The 17,689-nt window shown below is 44.4% G+C and overlaps 1 protein-coding gene across 1 annotated transcript in view; it reads right to left on the reverse strand.

Moving 5' to 3' along the window:
• Positions 1 to 2,796: 2,796 nt before the first annotated feature.
• The window catches only part of IARS (isoleucyl-tRNA synthetase), a 213,973-nt gene continuing 199,080 nt past the window's right edge, over positions 2,797 to 17,689 (reverse strand). The window contains exon 35 of the mRNA XM_019537053.1: positions 2,797 to 4,549. Within this exon, the coding sequence (XP_019392598.1) occupies positions 4,467 to 4,549 (83 nt within the window). The 3' untranslated portion in view covers positions 2,797 to 4,466. The remainder of the gene's footprint in view (positions 4,550 to 17,689) is intronic.

Here is a 17,689-nt window from a genome sequence, read left to right on the forward strand (position 1 = left end):
TTGCCTTTTCCCACCTCCCCCCCACCCACAACTCCTCATGGTCTCTGCCTCTATCCCCCTTATTGTCAGGCACTGCTCAGGCTTTATCCCCTCCCCAGAGCACAGCACATGGAAGCAGAGCCCTTGCCAGGCCATGCAGCAGTGTCAGCACTGTTGATAAGCTGGGCAGGGGATGGAGTTTCCATGTACTCTGTACTTGGGAGGGAATGCATCCTGATCTGTGCCTGACAGCGAGTGGGGAAAGAGGAGAGCAGATGCTGCAGAGGGCAAGAGGGGGGATAGGTATGCAGCTGCTGCAGGTCTGACTCTGGCCCTGACCTGGGCTCAAGACCAAAGTCAGACCCACAGCAACTGCCTGCCCATCCCATCCTCAACCCCACCCCTGCTTTGTACATGAATCTAAGAGGAGGGGCTTTTCCCCACCTCCATGCTGACTAGGGGGAAGCCTAATCTTATCTTAGATTCAAATAAATACAGTAGTACAAGTGTTTGTAGAAAAGAGACTATGCAGGGATGGTAGGGTGAAGGCAGGGAGCAATTATTCAAGGTAGTGCTTTGATTTGGTAATACCCGTAATCTCAGTCAATGCAGCAAGGAGAGAAAAGAAAGTAGTGGAGGGAAACCATGCTCGCCAGACTGCAACGATTCTGCCATGCCCAACCACCAATCAATCGCAACAGATCACTATGGGTCACAGCAGGGGAGGACTTTCTGAAGGCACAGAACCTAGTCTCAGTTTCACTCAGCACACTGCGTACCCACTGAGAGCACAGGACGTGCTAAGTAACTCCACTCCCAAATCCTGACCCGCCCCATTGCTCCCCATTTTGCTGGAATCAGGTAACACAGGGGCTGAGTTTCAGGGCAGTAGGGAGAAGTGGAGGAATATACATTTTGTACAACAGGAAATCCTGTGGGCACTTCCTGCAGAAATCTCTTGCCAGGCGAAATGGTTTCAGATGGCCAGGGAACAGTTTTTTGTTTTCAGCTCAATCCAGTGTCTGTCAATGCAGCAGCAGCTGCCACCAGTCTTCAGGGGTTCCTACTACAATGCCTGCAATCCAGTGACACAGGGGACAGGAGGAGGGGGGGCAGCAAAGGGAGGGTGGCAATCATTTGGAAGAAAACAATACTTGATGATTCAGGTGGATGTATTGGGGAACTTATAGAGATTCAGCAGAGAAGACCTGCTTGGGTGGTGATCAGGATCCTCTGGAAGCTTGCAGCCATGGTGAGAGGGATGCCGATGGAACACCTGTTCTGCGTGGTGTGTGCTGTCACCACAGGGGTTTTACAGCTATCCCTGGGCAAAGAAAGAGTTAGTGGTATTCTTTAGTGATTCTCAGTTGTTTGGTGACAGGTACTGGAGCCTTAGCCCCAGCCAGTCTGTCAGCTGGCACCTCACATTGAAAAGGAAGCCTCTTCTTTCCCAAGGGCTAATCAAAGCAGACTTTCCCTCTCCAGAAAGCTCAGGTATTGAGGATGGCCATAATCTCCTCCAGCAGGAAGAGAGCACATGTGGAGATGCCTTCTGTCTGACTTCATACTTCACCCTCTAGGCCAAGTTCAGGCATGGAAAGAGAAAAAGTACAGTTGCTGCTAACACGGCTTTCAGCCATTGCTGTGGTACCTAGTTAAGGTATAGGCATTTGGTTTCAACATTTTTGTGAAAATGTACAATTAGCACGATAAAGATATTTCTATTGTGATATTGGCACACATGAAACATGCCCACCTCACCCTCCTCCCCACAAGAAAATGATATAGCCAAACCAGTTAGCTCTAAAGATAAATTTTATTGAAACACCAAACAAGCCCTGCTTGTAATGGTGCAACACCGCGCGGTGTATTACACTTCTGTTATTTCAGAGGAAAGGAAAAAAAAACAGCTGTTTTCATTTTTGGAATGCATCAGCTGCTTTTCTACAGTAGGTCGAGGCAGAATATTTTCGCAACAGTTTATTTGGAAATTAATAGATTTAGCCCATAGAAGATACTAAATTTCAGGAAAGTAGATATGATTTTTGGCAATAATCAGCATCACGTGCAATTCTGCAAAAGGGTAAAGATTCTGTTAGAAATTGTTTTTTTTCTGCCAGTCCATACCCTGCATTTTTAAAACAATGGCCAGGACATACCCATTTATCATTTATTAATATTGGCTAAATAATTGACTATACCCCAAATAGCTTTAAAAATGCAAGCAATAACATTCTCTTTCTAAAAACTGTCACTAAAATGGATTCCTCACCTCATGAATAATAAAGTTAAATTTCAATCTTTTACATAGCTTTTGTTTAATTTTCTATAGAAGTTGAAGCATCATTAGCTGGGAATCTGCAATTTCATCTTCACAAAAGGCATAAGCAGAACGTATTACTTTGTGTGCAAAAAAACATGTCCACACAAATTGAAGTCTTACTTGATTTTCATGTTAGATCTCAATTAAGAGATAAGAAAGGTTTCTTAAAGGAAGACAGCCGGGCACTGAACCATGCTTTCCTAGTTATTCAGGGGATACTGGAAATTTAAAGGATTTTATCACATTACAGGTAAATGAATTGATAGCGCTGGACAGTTGTTCAAGTGAATTCTGCATGTCCCACTAATGAAAAGCAAGCAACAAAACACCGATATATATATTTCTGGCAGTACTATAAATCAAAGGAAAAACCTTATTTTATATCTGTACTTAGCATAATAATGAAAATGGAGAGTACCATGAAAAAGAATTTTAACAAATTTCTAGTTATTCTTATGAAATAGTCTCTGTAATCTTGCTTGTTTACAGTTTGCTTAGCTTTCTTCTTGGGGAATGAGTAAGGTAAAAGGATGCTGACTGGAACTTACACCCAGCAATAAAGAATCCAGGATTGTTCCACATGCCAAAAACAATAAGTAATGTCAGGAAATTCAGTGATTTGGGCACCTACCTTCCTTTTGGTTCCTTTGAAAATCCCAGCCTTAAAAAAAACCAAAAAAACTTTCTCCACTCAAGGTGACATCTATTATTTTCATTACCCGGTGTGTGTGTCAGTTAGAAATGTACTAATTTTAGATTTTTCTTTTTACCCAGTGTCAGCAGCTATTTTAATTCCTCAAGCAACTATTTTAATTCCTTAAAGTTTTGAGAGCTAATAAAACACTGCGTTTTCTCACATACTGCACACCCCTAAGGTGCAGGTTGTTTCTGGAAGGCAGACTGTGGGGAGGGGTGGAAAAAGAATGGCTTCCAGAGTCATGGCTGACTGCATGCAGCAGCTCATTTTCTCTCAGGTAGCTCAACTGCTACTTCAGGCATAAGCAACGGTGTTAACAGTCTCATAGCTGCTAAGGAATTGGTAGCAGCTTTTCATTTCTCAGCCATTAGCTACTTCCAAATCCTTAGCAGTTATGAGAAGGTTAACACTGGACACTGCCCCTTCTGCTTGCTGGGGCAGAGAGAAGTGAGAACCATGGGACTACAGCATCTCCATGCTTCTGTTCCAGTGAAGAAGAAAAATGAGCTTCCCTGCTTAAGACATATACATCAATTTTGGAAAGCTCATTTTAAGGGGAAAAGTGTGTGTAGTACACAAGTAAATACAGTATGCTTGGAACATGAATCTAAAGTCTGCCACCAAACCAGCAAGGTCACTAGTTAGATTTATTTGGCCTCTCCATCCTTGGACCCACTGAAAGTTCAAAGTAGTTGTTTTATTAACTTATGTTACTAAATTCAGTGTGCGTGCATGCAAAATGCCAGCTATATATGCCTACACAAACCAAGAACTTGCAAACATCACAACCAAAACACTTACAATAACCCAGTTATGAAAACTATTAGTTTCAATGTTCTTTTAGCTGCTTGTGTTTCCCGAGGAATTAAAAACTACCATCTCTCTAAGGTTTGGGAAAGTAAAATATTAAACAAACTCAGGAAAATATGGTCTTGGAGAAAGCGCAAATTTATTGTTCAACATTTCTGAAATCAAGAATTATTTTCATCAATGCCACAAACCTTATGAAAACCCAATTGGTATGAAGTCACAAAACTGGATAACACTTCCTTAATTAGTTTCAAAGCTATCAGAACATAGTAGATATCACAGATCCTCGTGTGAGCCATGATTTAGAAAACTAAAGGTGGTCTCTGTATAAAGGACAGGCTGAGAATGGCATCACTGAGGTACTAGAGTCCCATCTCTTTCAGGCAAGTTACTGCATAGATATCCAGGGTTAAGATCTGACATTACTGTGAAAAACTTTTAAAGCATCTTATAACATAATGAAAATAAATTGTATTTGAAACCAAAAGCAGCATATTAGACATGCACTGGTAGAAAACAACTTCAGTGTACAATTGAAGATGTTGAAAGTACAGTACACAACTTGGATGTTTATTAAAAAGTATACTAATTTAAATAAGATTTCTCTTCTGTGAAAAAAAAGAGGTCTACATAGGCTCATTCATAAAAATGGAATTCTCAGCATTCGGCAGTTGTTGGTATAACATAAACATAGACAGTCTTCATATTCAGTGTCTTCATGGAGGTGTCTTTTGTAATCTCTAAACAAAAGATGAGAGAACATGGAACAAAATTAGTAACCTTTATATAGCAAAACATTACAAACCCTCTTACTTCCATGTTTAGATAGTCTTCTTTATGCAACCCAAACTGCATCTGGAACAAGAATTTCTCAGATGAAGTTAAATCATGTCCTGACAATGCAATTATCAAATAAAAGGTTAAACACTGATGAGTAGCAAGCTTTTTTAAATTCTCATTTTAGATGCCATCATTTAGGTACCATTAGAATATGGAAAAAAAAAGCTAACATTGGGTAAAAGAAAAGCCCACATGCTTCTCAAACCACGTTTCAGGTCAAAGCCTTAGGTCCTGGAAGTTTTGTGTGGTTAAATTTGCTTGAACAAGATGATGTTACAATGGGATATGTCATGGGGTATCTGAAGTACAACAATATAATGAAACTAGCCAGGAAAGCAGACTTTTACAAGTGGTAAGGGAATCCTTCTGGCCAAACAGAAGCTGATTATTTGCATAGTATTAAAGTCCCCAAATTCTATTTCTTCTTTGATCTTTATTACTTACACGCTAGAACTGACAGACTGACTAAACAGGCTGTTTGCAGATGTGGACAAAAACAAAACAAAACAAAATGGTGCTTTACTTTATATACTCGGTGTGCTCCTGTGCCGAGCCCAGAGCATGCCTAGAAGAAGCAGTGCCTTAGTTGCGCCCAGCTTTACCAACATCTGCATAGACCAGGTGCTTTAGTGGAGCCTTTTTGGTGCTTTTATGTAATAGGTGATTGAGTTAGTTTTAGATAAAAGCACCGAAGAGCCCCACTGAAGCACCTGATCTATACAGACGCTGCAGAGCAGGATCAAAGTAACACAGCTGTTTCCAGTACAGTGAGTACTCCCCACATCTGTCAGTACCCATAATTTCTTTACTTTTCTCTGTTTTGCAGCATTAAGGATTAAAAACCATCTATAAACAGTAGTTTTAATTACTGACATTCAGTGTATATACAAGAAATCCTGACTCCACAGATTCTAATGTAAATAAAGTGACATTGTATTGCATGCAAGTAGGGTATTCTAGTATCTCTCCTTTTTATACACTGCATCTGATGAAGTGAGTTTAGCTTACAAAAACTTGTACTATAATGTATGTTTATGTGTATACATATATGTACACACACACACACACACACACACACACTTCAGTTAGTTAATAAGGTACAAATCTACCCTTCCCCCTACTTGACTAAACATAGCTAACTACATTACTATGAATCTAATCAATAGATTTTCTGCATCTTCCTTCTAAAAAAAACCTCTCTCCTGCTAGAGCTGGGCATTGCATGTCTTCCAACTAAAAATCAGCATAGTGTTCAAGGCTGTTTGGGAAGTTCTCAACTGGAGGGACACTCGGGCCATTGATTAATGTTACAGGGTCTGCTCCAATATGTTTCAGTACCATACAAATATACAGCCCCCCAATATGTCCCCTTGCCAGAGCACTTCAACAAACACTGTGTTAGCATGCAGCAGCAGTCCTCTCCAGTAAAGGAAAAATAAGGGGGTTGCTTGGTTCTCTGTCATCCCCTAGTGCTATGCCAGAACCATGACAGAGGTGTGCAGGGATTCCTACTTTCCAGCCAGGGCTCTGGAGAGAAAACTCCTTACATGCCTCTTGGACTTCAGAAGTTAACAAGGACAGCAGAGCACACAGCAGAAGGCTCACTGGTACCTTTGCTACCTGGAGTGCTTCAAAGGTTTTTTAAGCACTCTAAATACTACATCCGTCCAGGATCTCAGACATTCATTTGCATTCATTCTTCTACATGGTGTCTCTTCTGCAGCTGGGAATGCCGTCAGCGGATGGGACTCCCAGCCAAAGGGGTGCACCATGTCCAGCTGGGCTAGGAGTCCCATAACTGAGAAGACTCTCAGCCCCAGCAGCTGCCAACTTCGGGACTCTCTTTACACATGCAGGTAAAAAGACATGATTGGATCCAATGTGAAATCCACACAATGATGCCTCCTGCCTACTACACATGCAACCCTGTGCTTCACAGGACTCACTGGAGTGAGACCTATGCCAGACAGGTCTCAGGCCTGATGACTCAGTCCTAGCTGTGCATGCAGGCCTGGTAGTTCCATGCACCCCTCCCCCCCCCAAGTTAAGGATCATGGCTGCTGTGATTCCCAGTGGTGGGTTTCATGCTGGGCCTGGTGCACCCTTGGAGCTGGGAGCCCTGCCAGCTGATGGGGCTCCCAGCCATAGGAGAGATCCTATTACACATGCAAATTAAAGCTCAATAGCAAACAGTTAAAAAGTTAACACATTTTCAAGGCTTAACTTTATAGCTGGTTAGAGCTTTTTATTGTGTGATAGCTTCTTTGCACGTGTAGCTGGGGTCTCCTCTCTGGTTCAGTGGTAGAATCCCCGCCTGCCACACAAGAGCTGGGTTCAATTCCCAGACACTCATATAAATACAGCCATGGAGCCACCAAAGGTGTGGTGGGATCTAATGATCCCACAGTCACACATTGGAGGCCACACAATCACACATTGGATCCCATCACAGTTTCATAGTTGTTAGGGGCTGAAATGGACCTTACACATCATTGGGTCCAGACCTGCCGCACTTGGAAAGGAAAGACTGCTGGGATCAACAAGCAAGATGGGTGTCAAGACACTTTTTGAAGATTGCCAGGGTCAGTGACTATACCACCACTGGGGGGAGGCTGTTCCAAACCCTTGGCACTCAACTTGTAAAGAAGTTTTTCCTTTGGTCTAGCCTAAAGCAATCTTCACTCATAGATTTCATAGACATTAGGGCTGGAAGGGACCTCGCAAGATCATTGGGTCCAGCCCCCTGCCCAAGGGGCAGGAAAAGTCAGCAGGGATCTAATGATCCCAGCAAGATTGGATAGTTTCAAAAAAACACTTGGGTGCCTGAGCAGGTGCTTGCACCACCTCTGGGGTGAATCTATTCCAGGCCCTGGGGACTCCCACAGTAAAGAAGTTTTTCCTTATGTCCAGCCTAAAACAGTCTTCCAGGAGTTTATGACCACTGGACCTTGTCTTCCCATGGGGTGCCTTGGTGAACTGACATTCTCCTAGTTCCTGATGCACACCTCTTATGTAATTATAGGCTGCCATCAAGTCACTGCTGAGCCTACACTTTTCCAGGCTGAAAAGAGTCCCATGTCTCTCAGCCTGTCCTCATAAGGCCTACTCTCTTGTACTCTAATCATGCGTGTGGCTCTCCTCTGGACTCTCTCAAGCTTTTCCACATCCTTTCTGCATTGCAGAGCCCAGAACAGGACACATTATTCCATCTGTGGTCTCACCAAGGCCATGTACAGTGAAAGGATGACTTCCTGGGTCTTCTTTGAGATGAATCAGTAGATGCAAGCCAGAGTTTTATTTGCTTTGCTGGCTGTGGCATTTGCATTGATGGCTCATGCTCATCTTGTGGTCAGTCATGATCCCCAAGTCTCTTTCAGTTGTGATGCTAGCCAGTGTAGTACTGCTGAGCCTATAAGTATGGTGTGTTTTTCCTCCTGAGATGGAGCACCTTGCATTTCTCAGGTGTTGAATGCCATCAGGTTTTGATCTGCCCACCTCGTAAGCCTGTCAAGGTTGGCTTGGATTGCCAGCCTATCCTCTAAGGTGACTGCACTGCCCCATAGTTTGACATCATCAGTGAACTTAGCCAGTCCGCTTCCGACACCAGAGTCCAGATTGTTTATAAACACACTGAAGAGTACAGGTCCGAGAACAGAGCCCTAGGGAATGCCACTGATCACCATGCACCATATTGATTTGGTTCCATCAACTATCACTTTCTGGGTCTGTCCACGGAGCCAGTTTCCAAGCCATCAGACCATGAAATTGTCAAGGCCACGATTCCCCAATTTTTCCATGAGGATGTCGTGGGACACCAGGTCAAAGGCTTTCTTGAAACCCAAAAATTAGCTTGTGTGTGGCAGACCCACACTCACCATATTGTTGCTGGCCTGCTCTGCTCACCTCGGTATGTTGCACCAGGGTCTACTCACCTGCCATGACTTGATGTTACTTGAGGTTCCACTGGTGGATGTTTCGTGTCTCCAAACCCTGAGAACCTTGGCTGGTGTTTCTTCTGTGGGGATTCTTACCTCCCCTTCACCCCACCCCTTTCCACTAGGGTCTCAGCAAGATCTGGATGTGCTGTGGGGCACTTTCTGCTCCTCCTGGGCCATCTGTCTCCATCCAGTTTACCCAGATGGTAGTACAAGCGTCTCTAATCAGAAAAGGAGCAACTTATTAATACTCAAAACTGAAACTCTCAGTAGGGTGGCTGTGACCAGGGCAATGATGCTCGTTGCATTGGGCGCCTCTTCTTTGGCCCTCACCTATGCATGGGGTACACTGTGCGCCCATTGAGTAACTTCTGTGTTGGGGCTGTGACCTCAAGAGCACTGGGTTCTGGATCAGCTGCCCCCTGGCTACATACGATAGCACCCCATGGGGTGACTTCCCATGCTCTTGCTTCTCCTGCAAGTCTAGCATTGCCCACTCTTGGGCCTCAGGGCCTGAAGGTGTGACAATGTGTGAGTTCTGTAGCCTGGCTCCCTGCTGGGGTCGCTTCCCAGGCAGGACTAGTTGGTGCATCGTGGGATGCCTCATTCCTGCTCTGGCCACCCTGTGTATACCTGTGGGTCACGTCTGGCATGGGTGTGGTCTTGGCAGGGTCCAAGCCTCTGGCTCCAAGGACAACTGCCACTCTGCAGGACCCCGGGTCCTTTCTTGTCTCGGTCAGGTTCGTACGGGATGGTTTGGGTGTACTACATACCTTTAAGAACCGAGAGCTCAGATGCAGTGGGGAAGCCCCACCATGGTTGAAGGTGATGTGTTGCTTGACAGTCTGTTGGCCTGCAGTGCTGCCAGCCCATGCTGGCTGTGGGGAAGGTGTCTGGAGGGGCTGCCAGTGTTCCCTCCATCCAGTGTTCCCTCCATCCTGCTCCCCCTGGTGCATGTCCAGCTGGCTCCTTTTATCCCAGGAGCTTTGAAGAGCCTGACCAATCTGTGGCCCTGCTTCTGGCTGTGGAGCGCTGGAGCAGCCATGTGCAGACTGGCCACCTGGAGCCCAGCAGTGCAGTGAGTGGGCCAGACCTGTCATATAGTGTCTATTATTTCTTGTCCTGCCCTAGGGGCCCTTGGTGAATAGATGCTCCCCCAAGCCCTGATGTATACCCCAATATAGGCTGCCACCAGTCCCCTCTGAGTTTTCTCTTCTCCAGGCTGAACAGCTCCAAGTCTTTCAGCCTCTCCTCATATGACCTGGTTTCAAGGCCACTAATCATGCATGTGGCCCTCCTTTGGACTCCTGAGTTTCTCCACATCCTTCTTGAAGTGTGGCGCCCAGAACTGGACGCAGTACTCCAGCTGCGGTCTCACTAAGGCTGAGTAGAGTGGGAGGATAATATCCTTTGCTCTACTCAAGATACCTCGGTGGATGTATGCCAGTGTTCGATTACCTCTGCCAGCATTTTGTTGTCAATCATGACACCCAGGTCTCATTTGGTTGTGGTGCTGGCAAGCATAGCACCACCAAGTCTTTAAGTGCATCGTGGATTATTTCTCCCCAGGTGGAGCACTTTGTATTTCTCCATGTTAAAATGACATCATGTTGAGGTCTGCTCACCCCAAGAGCCTGTCCAGTTCGGTCTGTATTGCCAAACTTTGAGCATGACCACGCTCCCCCATTGTTTGGGTGTCATCAGCAAACTTTCCCAGTTTGCTTATAACACCCAAATCCAAATCATTAATGAACATGTTGAAGAGCACTGGTCCAAGTACTGAGCCCTGAGGGACACACTGGTCACCTTCCACTATACTATGATGACTGAATTCCATCAATACACTTTTGGTCCTACCATGGAGTCAGTTGGCTAGTCACCAGCCCATAAAGTAGTCAAGGCCACATTCTCCCAATTTGACCATGAGGACATCATGGGAGACCAGGTCAAAAGCCTTTCTGAAGTCCAAGTATATGACATCAACCTCATTTCCCTTATCCAGGTGGCGAGTTACCTGATCACAGAAGGAAATGAGGTTGGTCTGGCATGATGCGCCTGTAACAAAGCCATGTTGGCTAACCTTCAGAATACTGCTTTCAGTTAGCCTGTGTATAATGAATTCTTTGATAATTTTCTCCAGGACTTTACCAGGCACTGAAGTCAAACTAACTGGCTTGTAATTTCCTGGGTCCTCCCTTCACCCTTTCTTAAAGATAGGTACCACATTAGCCTTTTTCCAGTCTTCTGGGACCTTTTCCAAGTGCCACAAGTCTTCAAATAACTCTGCCATTGGTCATGCAGTGACATCAGCCAGTTCTTTTAGCATTCTCAGCTGTAGTTCATCTGGTCCTGCTGACTTGTAGATATTTAGCCTGTGTAGGTGTTCCCCCACAAGATCTATGCCAACTGTGGGAGAGTGGTCACCCCACCCCCCATAATGATCCAGTACCATATGAAGCAGGCTAACAGCCTTGGATTGGTGGAATACTGCAGTGAAATATTCATTCAGAAGCTCGGTTTTGTCCTGAGCGTCAGTTATCAGTCATCTGATTTCATTCTTCCCTTGTTCTTTTTTTAACTTCCTACTAAAGGAGAACTTTTTTGTTGTCCTTAATTCCAGTTGCCAATTTGTATGTGGTTAGTGCTTTAGCCATCCTGATCTGCTCCCTATACGTGCAGGCTGTTGCTGAATACTCCTCTTTGGTTGTTATTCCTGACTTCCACCCCTTGTAAGTTTCTTGTTTTAATTTCAGGGGGTCTTCTAGCTCTTTTGCTGCCTTTTTTTTTTTGCAAAAAGAAAGTTTCTTAGGGCTTTTAGGATGGCTTCCTTGAAGAACAACCACTCTTCCTCTACTCTCTTCAGACCATCATCCCACAGGGCCTTACTAACCAATCTCCTGAGTTTGTGGAAATCAGCATTCCTAAAAATCACAGATTTCTACCCTACTGCCCAGTTTTCTTGACTTATGGTGGATGGAGAAAGTGATCGTCTCATGGTCACTGTCACTCAGTTTCCCTTCAAACCTCAGGTTGTTCACTAGATCATCTGGCCAGAACCAAGTCTAGAAGCGCCTTCCCTTGATCGGCCCGTAAACTTCCTGAGTTAGATAGAGCTCCTCAATGCAAGTAAGGAAGGTCTGTGAGCCATGTGCTTTACTAGAATCAGTAGTGCATGACTTCAACCCAGCTCTGCAGTCTGTACAGAGCAGAATCTTTCACTGCCTAAAGAAGGGTGTTTGTGCCCACATGCTCGCAAATAACTTTTCCCCAACTATTTAGTTGTTCTAATAAAAGATATCACACATCTACCCAAAGAACCTTGCCTGCCTTTGTACAGATAAGGCACTTTAGCAGGGCTTTTTGGCATTTTGGTGTGGCTACTTTTAGCTAAAGCTGATTCAATCAGCTATTAGATAAAACCACCAAAAAAGCCTCACTAAAGCAGCTGATCTATACAGATGTCAGGTGAGCCAAGACCAACTAAGGCACTGCCTCTTCAGGGCATGTGCTGGGCTCAGTGCAGGAACATGCCAAGTAAAGAGCTTCCCTCACCCGCCCAACATTGCAAGCAGCCTCCAAGTAATCCCCCAGACCTGTTCTTCCACTACAGGCTGTTTGGCTTCTTCCCCATCTTTGCCAACTATGCACATCTGGTAGCTGACCCCACTTCCTTCTCATCTACTGCCAGGGCTTCATGCCTGTTTTCCTGCTGGACAGCTGCAGGTTCAAAAGAGGAGCGCTGTCTGTTGCCACAGGTGACTAGCTTCCATGTTCCTGAGTATCTGCATCTTCCAATGCCTTCTATGGCTGTTCCTCTTCCATGAGGATACTGAAGGTCTATTTGTGCATTAAGTCAAAGAAGGCCTCATACTCATGGACGGTCTGGAGACGATTCACCTCTCTCTGAAACTCCGTTACCTGACTCTTGAGAGGATCAACCTGGAGGCCCCTCTCTCACATTGCACACCCTCCCCCACCTGGCTGTCTTTAGTAGGGACATGCAGGCTGCAGTCACCACAAGGCAAAACCAGAACCTGGGTGAAAGCCTTGACGGTCTGTGGTTGTGCCTGGACAAAGCCCACACAGGTAGAGGCAGAGGAAGAACTGGGAGTGGCAGAGGTTTTGGCACTGCAAAATCCTCTAGCCATTCTGTTGGTTTTCCTGCTAACTCCTTTCTTTTCTGCTGCTACTTCTTTAAATAATTCCTTCTTCCTCCTTCCAGTGAACAAAGTGGCTGGATAAACTCCCCAGTAAATTCCTCATTCAAACTCTCCTCTTGGCTGGCTTATTCAATGGTCCTGGTGTTGCTGGGTTTGGTATGCATTGTATATGGACAAGACATATTAAACAAAGCTAGTTACTGAAAGATAACACCCTTTTCTCCTTCAAGTTGTTTGTTCATTTACTCACTTGTGGGGGACTCCAAAATAGCATCCACATACCAGATAGTGGGGTTTTGGAGGCCTCTATGCAAGCAACAAACACGGTAGTGCTCTGCAGAGCTTGGCATCGCCTTTAGAGGCATGCACAATGCTTCAGAAAGGTATGAATGGACTCCAGGTAGCGACCCTGAAAATATCAGTTATGTAGGATGCTAGAGGAGTCGTTTAGGCTGTGGTGGAACATGAGGTAATGCGACTTCTCATATCACCTGCAAGGAAGTTTTCAGTGAGTGTGTCACAGTCATCATGAGTTCTTAAAAGTCCCCTATGTCTGCTAAGACTCAGAGAGCTGATTGAACCAAAGTTCCACGGGGGGGGATGGGTCTCAATTCTTCCAACCCTCACTATTATTAGTAATTAGCCATGACAACCTGGGAAAAGCAGAAGAGGTCCCTCAGAAGAGGTCCTTGATCTCAACAGACCCCTTGACCATGGAGGAGTTGTTGGAAACCCCAATGCCAATGTGGCTACACTGGCATCAGAGTACTCTGTAGGCCATAGACTGGGGTCTATCAGCTAGTCTATATAGTGTTGCTCTCTAACTTACAGCTTATAGGCACCAGAGGAACTGGAAATCTGGTGATAGAAGACAATTATGACCAGCATTCAGACGAGGAAGACTCAGTTGGTGTCAGGAGTAAGACCTGCTCTGGAATAGTGGACAGCCCATGCCTCTGCTGCACATGTAGAATTTAAAAACTTGGGGTTCAGGAACCCAAGATAAGCTCTCCAGTCTTAGGTCACAGTGCCTCAGCTTTTAACCATTAAGCATGTTGGGCTGCATGTCTTGTGCTGAGCATCGGATTCAGGCACAGGCGGTCCTTGGCCCTGGCAGTCACACCACTGGGATCCGAGTACTTTTATGCCCCATCACAAATATCACACATCCTGTGATACATATGTGGCACAGCAAGACTCACAATTTTTTGGATGAGGCATAAAATTCTTCAGATCCCAATGGCATCATTATGTTAACATCTGCCAGGGGCCTATATGATTCAGATTGCTGACAGTATATTTTATGTATAAGCTATCTTCTAGAGCAGCAGTTTTTTATACTATTTTCAAACAGCATGACATGGCCTGATGGGTAAATGTTACCAACAATTTTTTTGTTGAGAACAAGTGAGGGACATGGACGTAAAATCAAACATATTCCTAAAATGTCAATTCAGAGACAATGGCTAGTTATTTACGAGATACTCTTGTGTTTTAACTGCAAAAAAAGTAACAGGCAAGATCCTTCTCCATTTTGCTCCCATGAAGGGCATGATTTTTAGAAGTAAATGTGCCTCTAATCTCCAGGCCCCCTTCTACACATTGGCTAGAGAAAACAACAATGAATAGACAGCTCAGTTAGACACGAGACCATTTTTCAGCCCTTACCATCTCAGCAATGACTATATTAGTAACTATGGTGCTAAGGATACTCCAAATAGTTTTAAACAAATATTTGTGACAAATGGACATCAGGGTCCTGCAAACTGCGTTACATTGGACAGCAAAATCCATGCAGATAAAACACAACACTGGCTATATTTGGACAGGGTGCAAGTACTTGATGGATATAATTTTATTACTGTACCACAATCCTGGCTCCCAATGCTTTTATTCTTCTAGCTTTGGGCTTGCTGCCAATTCATAGCTAACCAGAAAGAACTATGTGGAGATTTTGTAAGGTGTGTAAATGAAGACTAGACTCCAACTACATTTTAGCTTGAAACTTTATTTTTAAAACTTTTACTCTGAAAAGTTCACCTGAAAGTGCTAATTGGTATTGGGTATGCTTCTGTATCTCAGAATCCCATTTCACTTTCTCAGTTACCTTCTATTGTCCCCTCCCCCCACCCCCTTACTCCTGCAAACAACACACAGGGGAGCTGTCCAACTTCTGAGTGGCAGGAACTATATTGAACAGGGCTAATATGGCACAGCACTTTAAAAGGAACTTGTAGGCATCCTGGTTAAGAATCACTGCTCTAAGGACATATGCACAGGAACAAAGTGAAGAGACAAATTAAAAACTAGAAGTAATCTGGGTTACCATTAATTTACACAAATGGTAAATATCGACTGTGCTAAAATATTTTACAAAAGCGCCATCCTAAACAGCACAAGCAACATTTACCAAAAACGAAAGGCAGCTCGTGGACTTTTACATGTAAATATTACATTTACAAAATAAATATAATCCAACTGCAGGTAATTCAATTAAAGTAACCTAATATTATAAAAGCCTTAGGCTGTCTGTTCATAACGCTTTATTCACACTCTGATTGGCTGCCTCAGAGTGCTCTGGACAGACAGACACATGGTGGAGCACCACCATGACAGAGGGGGACTGAGGGGCCGGACCCCCACTTCTCCCAACAGCTGGCAGGGAGGGTAAGGCCCCAGGGAAGAGGGGAGGAAGTAAGGGAGGGGAGTGGAAAGGGAAGGGGCGGTGACTAGTGGCTGTGCCCAGCCACAACCACTACCGTGGCTGCGACCTCTGCTGCAACCGCTGCAACTTCCATCGTGGGCCCCAGCCCAAAGCAGAGGTGGAGAGCAGGCCCAGCCCTGGCCTCAGCCCGAAGTGGCTTGAGGGGGGAGGGGAAGGAGGGGAAGGAATGGCCCTGGCCCCAGCCTGAATTGGAAGTGGGGAGGGAATGGCTGCAGCCCTGGCCTGATGTGTGGGAGGGGTGGGGAGGCCAGATGCAGACCTCTGTCCTCTCCCACCCTCCCCATCATTCTTGATGGGCAGTTTGCTAGTTATACGACAGATGAGGTTACATAATCACTTTCTAAATTACATCTATTAAAAAGATGCAGGCAGGCTAGGTTGGCATCTTAAAGTAACTGGTTCAGAGAGACATATGGTTTCATAGCCTATTCTGAAGGATTACACAGATGGAAAAAAATAAGCAAGATTTTAAATTGAGGCATCAGAACTGCAACCATCTTACATGCTAACTATACAAAGGAACCGTAATGCAAACGACAGTCCTGTCTTTCTTGAGACGCGGTGCGATTAGAACAATTCTTCAAAGGCAACAAGACCTAATATGAACAGAGTATTTACAAGATACTACAACACATTAAGAGCATCTAACACATAATTATGATTTAGCTATTTGCTGATGAACAGTATGACTATCCTTATGTAAATTTATACTTTATTTACCCTTATGAACCTTTTCTGGGTTTTTTTGTTTGTTTTTTTAGCTACATAGAAAAATATCTTAATGACTTTCTTTATAAATGAAAGATTTTTCTCCCCCATGACCAGAATCCAATCAACGTATATTATTCTACATCTATAAATTATTTCATTCTTTTAGTCAGTAATTTCTCTTAATAATTATATGGGCATTTGCACAAATTATCTGTTGCTGTGAAGCCTCTCTGTCCTGCAACAGTTATTGATAAAAGCAAAAAAAACACTTGGGGTTTTAATAAAGTAGAGCATCAACTGCTACCAAGTGGCAGCATTTCTCTAGTCAGCAATATTTCATATACAGCCTCATTTTTCATTTATGAAAGCCATACATGCTGGGTAATCAGGACTGTGAGATATTTCGCTGGCTGTTTCATTTCGACACTGTTTCAACTCATTTCGAGGTCGAAACAGCAAAATCAAAATGAAACAAAGGACTTCGAAACAGCCTCGTAACAAAACAAAGCGAGTCGCAATGTTTTGAAAGTTGAAACGTTTTGACCAGAGCCCTGGGGATGGGAAGTCAGTCCAGCTGGGCTGACTTCCCAGCCCTGGCCAATCTAGTGAAATGTCAAAACAGAGTCAAAACACTCTCACTGTTTAAAAGAAGCAAAACAGAACAGCTGTTTCAAACTGAAATGAAATTAGATACAAAACACTGTTCTGTCAAAAAATCAAAACTCAAGGCAAAATGGAATGGTGCCATTTCACACAGCCTTACTGGGTATATTCTGTTCTTATGTCTGCTACAGTACTTTAATAGTAACTTTATTTTCTCTATATCCATTAACGTCATCCAGAAAACTATTATTTTTAGCATTAACTCTTATCAGTTCTAGAAAATGTCTTTAGGATAATTGGCATTTGGTTTGCATGGCCTGGTACTAAAGTCTACCCTGCTTATGATCCTGATTCATAGACATTTGGGCTGGAAGGGACCCCAGAGGATCGAGTCCAGCCCCCTTCCCAGGGGAAAGTCCGGAAGTCATCAGGGATCATAGTATCCCACCAAGATAAACATCCAAATGAGTCTTGAAGGCGTTAAAGTGGGTGCTTGAACCACCACCGGCAGCAGTCTATTCCAAACCTTGGGGGCTCGGGCAGTAAAGAAGTTCTTCCTTATTTCCAGCCTGAATTGGTTGCAGCAGAGTTTGTGACCATTCTACCTTGTCATCACTTGGGGCGCTCTTGTGAACAGGTTCCCCCAGATCCTGGTAAACACCCGTTAAACTTATAGGTGGCCACCAGATCGCCCCGAGTCTGTGCTTTTCCAGGCTGAATAGCCCCATGGCTCTCAGCCTCTCACCGCAAGGTCTGTTTTCCTGACCTCTGATCATGCACATGGCTCTCCTCTGCACTCTCTCAAGCTCCTCCACATCCTTTTTGAATTGCGGAGCCCAAAACTGGACGCAGTACTCCAGCTGCGGCCTCACCAAAGCCAAGTACAGTGGGAGAATGACATCCCAG

The sequence above is a fragment of the Crocodylus porosus genome, unplaced genomic scaffold (genome assembly GCF_001723895.1).
Source record: "Crocodylus porosus isolate Cpor-Errol unplaced genomic scaffold, CroPor_comp1, whole genome shotgun sequence".
Taxonomy (NCBI): Eukaryota; Metazoa; Chordata; order Crocodylia; family Crocodylidae; genus Crocodylus; species Crocodylus porosus.